General features: G+C 41.0%; 1 protein-coding gene across 3 annotated transcripts in view; it reads left to right on the top strand.

Annotated features, from left to right (window-relative positions):
• GRP (gastrin-releasing peptide) overlaps positions 1-3,990 on the top strand; it is an 11,011-nt gene extending 7,021 nt beyond the window's left edge. For 2 of the 3 annotated variants that reach the window (XM_011949383.1, XM_011949366.1), the window contains exon 3: positions 3,637-3,990. In XM_011949383.1, coding sequence (XP_011804773.1) covers positions 3,637-3,702 — 66 coding nt within the window. In that variant the 3' untranslated portion in view covers positions 3,703-3,990. The remainder of the gene's footprint in view (positions 1-3,636) is intronic. The other variant, XM_011949374.1, reaches the window with a different exon arrangement.
• Positions 3,991-4,227: the final 237 nt, after the last annotated feature.

Here is a 4,227-nt window from a genome sequence, read left to right on the forward strand (position 1 = left end):
TTTTTTTTTTTTTTTTTTGACAAGGACTGGCTCTGTTGCCCAGGCTGGTCTCAAACTCCTGGGCTTAAGTGATTTCCCCCAGCCTTGGCCTCCCAAATGTGGGTTTCTATGCTAAATGAAAACTGAATTTCACCTGTTGCACTAAGCACCTAGAGGAAAGCCTTTGTAGATTTTATTCTGAAAAAAAAAATCCCAGATTAAATAAACCAATACAGAAATAAATACCAACTTTGTGCAAAACCCCAAGCAATTGTCTGGTCCATACCTGTGTCATAGGTGTTATGTCATCAGCCCCCTTCTTTACTGATGGATCCCATACTCTGAGGGTTCTGTGAACTTGCAGGTGACTTCTCAGATTCTAGCTGGCCATGCCTTTTTCATGGTCAGGTGCTTTGCTGGAGTTCCTGTAGGTGGATATCCAACAGCAGTATCCTTCTCATTTGTCTGAACAGTAACAAAAATTGCCGCCACAAAACCCTCAAAAATAATTTTTGCAAACATTGAAATGGACTTGCCCTCATAGCTCATTCATGAAATACTCCCCTCTATTAACACACAATCATGTTACTATTCTATAGTGCCTCATTTTTGAAACAAACAGCAGTGTCCAGTTCGCGTTATTTTATTTCCTCAACCTGGCCCTGCGTATCTTAGGAATCTTTTGGAAAATTCAACCCCTTTCTTAAGGATCAAAAAATTTCCACCATATTCAGAAGAATATTCTGTAAGCTTCAAAGGCAATGGCAAAAAGAATAGCTCCACAAAGGTGTCTGAGTAGCAGTATGATGGGATGGGTTGAGTGGGCAGCCACGGACAGTGACTGCTTAAAAGGGGCAGTCCTTATCCCAAGTGGACTGAAAAAGGTCATCAAAAAGATTATTTTAAAAAATCAGACTTTCCTTTTCTATTATTTTTATGCATTGTTTTTCTTTTAACAGGTTTAGAAAGCCCATCTCATTTCATTCCACCTCCAGTTGAATAATTAGTTATTGCACACACTGGTACCATTCTTTTGGCTATATTTCCTAGTAACACAAAAACCAATTCCACAGTTAGTCTTTGCAGAGACCAAAATATTTTATTGCTTCTCTTGCACTGGAAATTCCAGCTCAATGAAAGTATGTTGTTATGAAAATTGAAAACACCTTACAATGATCTTATTCAAAAAGAAGGGGTGCCAAGAGATTAGTTCCATTAGAAACCCATAAATCTCCCATATCTTAGAGTTATGGCAGTGTTAGAGAGAAACTTAATAACTTAGCCAAGCATTGCCAGAATTAGCAGCAGGAGTTTTCAGAGGCTGAAGGACTGTTCTTAAAATTAAAAACTATCTACATATGCTCTCTTCTCTCATTTTAGTAATAAAACATCAAGTACTGTTGCCAACTGTCTTGGAGCTGTAGTTAGAAACTCCAAGCATTTCCTATGTTTTGATGACAAAGATATTTACTTAATTCATAAAGGATGTGTGTAATGTGCACTGAAACTAGGTTACTCGATCATGGAAACAGCTTCAGAACTTTCAGAGCAATTATGCCCAGCAATGTTCAAGGTTAACCTTAATCCTTTTAACTGTGCCCTTCTCACAAATCTTTTAATTCTTTCTCTCTCTCTTTTTTTTTTTTTTGATGGAGTCTTGCCCTGTAGCCTAGGCTGGAGTGCAGTGGTGTGATCTCGGCTCACTGCAAGCTCCACCTCCCGGGTTCACGCCATTCTCCTGCCTCAGTCCCCCCGAGTAGCTGGGACTACAGGCGCCCGCCACCACCACACCCGGCTAATTTTTTGTATTTTTTTTTTTTAGTAGAGACGGGGTTTCACCGTGTTAGCCAGGATGCTCTTGATCTTCTGACCTCATGATCTGCCCGCCTTGGCCTCCCAAAGTGCTGGGATTACAGGCGTGAGCCACCGCGCCTGGCCTAAATCTTTTAATTCTATTCTGCAATTAATGAAACTTTTTCCCCATGGTTTCTGCAACATGAGACTGTTCTGTTTCTGCAAGATGAAACTCATCCCCATGGATGAAGCTCCAGGGCCTCATCCATGATCCTGGATGTGGTTGTGCATTGTCCTGAGTTTCAGTGGAGGTTTTAGTTGGCCTTTGGTCTCCCTTTATAATTTGGACTTAGTCCCTTATTCTTTGCAGCTTATGTCTCTCCTTTTATTTAGTGGACATGAAGGGGGCAAGGAACTGAGCTACAAAGGCTGTTACGGAAAAGAAAGTAAATGTGTTCGTTCTTCACTTTTAAGGGACTACTCTCACTGTCTCATCAAATCAGTACAGGGAATAGGAAGGTCTTATTTCTGAATATTTGAAATGCTCCAAAGGAAGTGCCAAATATAGAAAAAGCAACATACAATCAAGAATCACTCATAACCTTCTAATCACACTGGCACTTTCTATGAAGGAGCAGAGTAAAGCTGGCTCCCATCTAGAATACAGCTCCTCCCCACCCCAACAGTAGACCCCGCCCATTGCCTCCCAGGTCCTTAATCTTCCTAGGTTCCACAATTCTCTTTTTCCTTTTAGCTTTTATTCCTTCCAGCCAAACTTCTCTTATTCAATATTTTGAGCCAATGGGGGACTTACGTAGATTTTTTTCCCCACACATTAGCTGGTCCCTTTTATGACCAGTGACTCATAAGGCAAGATATGTGGTGGCATCTTTGGACAGGCGGCAGTCTTTAATAGGGCAGCCTGGGTTGGTGGAGGCGAGCAAAGCTAATTGGCATGCGTGGGAATCAAACCCCAGGCCCTGGGCTCATTAGCACATGGTCAAAACAGCTGAGCCACAGAGCAGGTAATAATCTGCCCAAGAATAGCAGTAGTTCCTTTATTAGAAACAAATGGCTGATATGGAAGTTGGGGAATCTGAATTGCCAGAGAATCTTGGGAAGAGTAATAAGCTCTAGTATCAACGAAAAGTGTTTTTTCATCTCAGTGCGTAAAGGGTGCTATATGGGAACAAAGAAGTATTTTAAAATTATAACTACTCATTCTTTCTTTAGTCTTAGTTAATTTGAGCAGAAGCCACAACAAGCAAACCACAATAAATTTAGAATTGGCAGAAATCCAAATTAACTCCTCTTCCCAAGTTTCCACACTACTACCATTTACAGTTGTAGGTTTGTAATGTATAATTATGTAATCCAGAAACTAGCTTTGATTTGTGTAATGATGCATTGTCAAAGTAAGCAAAGTAAGAATTCAAATTCCACATTCCCAGAATTTACCACTCAGCTGCTCCTCTAGTAATAAGTTCCTGGGGATAGTACATTAACCAACATTGATTAAAACATACCTGAGTAATCACATCAGGGTGCACGTTAAGCTGATAAAACAATAAGATCCCAAAATGCAGTAGCTCAAAAAAAAAAAAGTAGAGGTTAATTTGCCTCTTGGGGGACAGCTCTGGTTCTCCAATGTTACATGCTCAGAAACACCTGCAGGGCTTGTGAAAGTACAGATTGCTGCGCTCCGCCCCCAGAGTTTCTGATTTAGTAGGTGTTAGGTTGAACCAAGAATTTGCCTTTCTAACAAGCTCCCAAGTGATGCTGATGGCTTGTAGGAATGGATTTACTTCTAGGATTAGACTTCAGTTCACTCTGTTTGCTGAACTCTTTCTAATATTTCTTAAGTTGGTAGACTCTCTGCTCCAGGTTCTCAACGTGAAGGAAGGAACCCCCCAGCTGAACCAGCAATAACAATGATGGCCTCTCTCAAAGGAGAAAAACCATAAGAGACTGCGTTCTGCAAGCATCAGTTCTACGGATCATCAACAAGATTTCCTTGTGCAAAATATTTGACTATTCTTGTATCTTTCATCCTTGACTAAATTCGTGATTTTCAAGCAGCATCTTCTGGTTCGAACTTGTTTGCTGTGAACAATTGTCGAAAAGAGTCTTCCAATTAATGCTTTTTACATCTAGGCTACCTGTTGGTTAGATTCAAGGCCCCGAGCTGTTACCATTGACAATAAAAGCTTAAACACAGGCTGTTCTCTTATTTCAATCCCAAATGAGAGGATAGTGTGGCAGAGATGAACAAACAGCTTGAGGATGTACTCGTGTGCTCACTGACCAAGTCAGGCTGAAGCTCTCCCCTTTGAATCCTTGTAGTGACTAAGAGCCTTTCCAGAGGCTCGCTCACTTTCTCATTCCCATCAGGTGGGCCAGGTTGAAGATGGAGGCTAGCCCTATTCATCACTTAAGAATTCCCTAGTCTTCAGC

This window comes from Colobus angolensis, unplaced genomic scaffold (genome assembly GCF_000951035.1).
Source record: "Colobus angolensis palliatus isolate OR3802 unplaced genomic scaffold, Cang.pa_1.0 Scaffold108, whole genome shotgun sequence".
In the NCBI taxonomy this organism is placed as follows: domain Eukaryota; kingdom Metazoa; phylum Chordata; class Mammalia; order Primates; family Cercopithecidae; genus Colobus; species Colobus angolensis.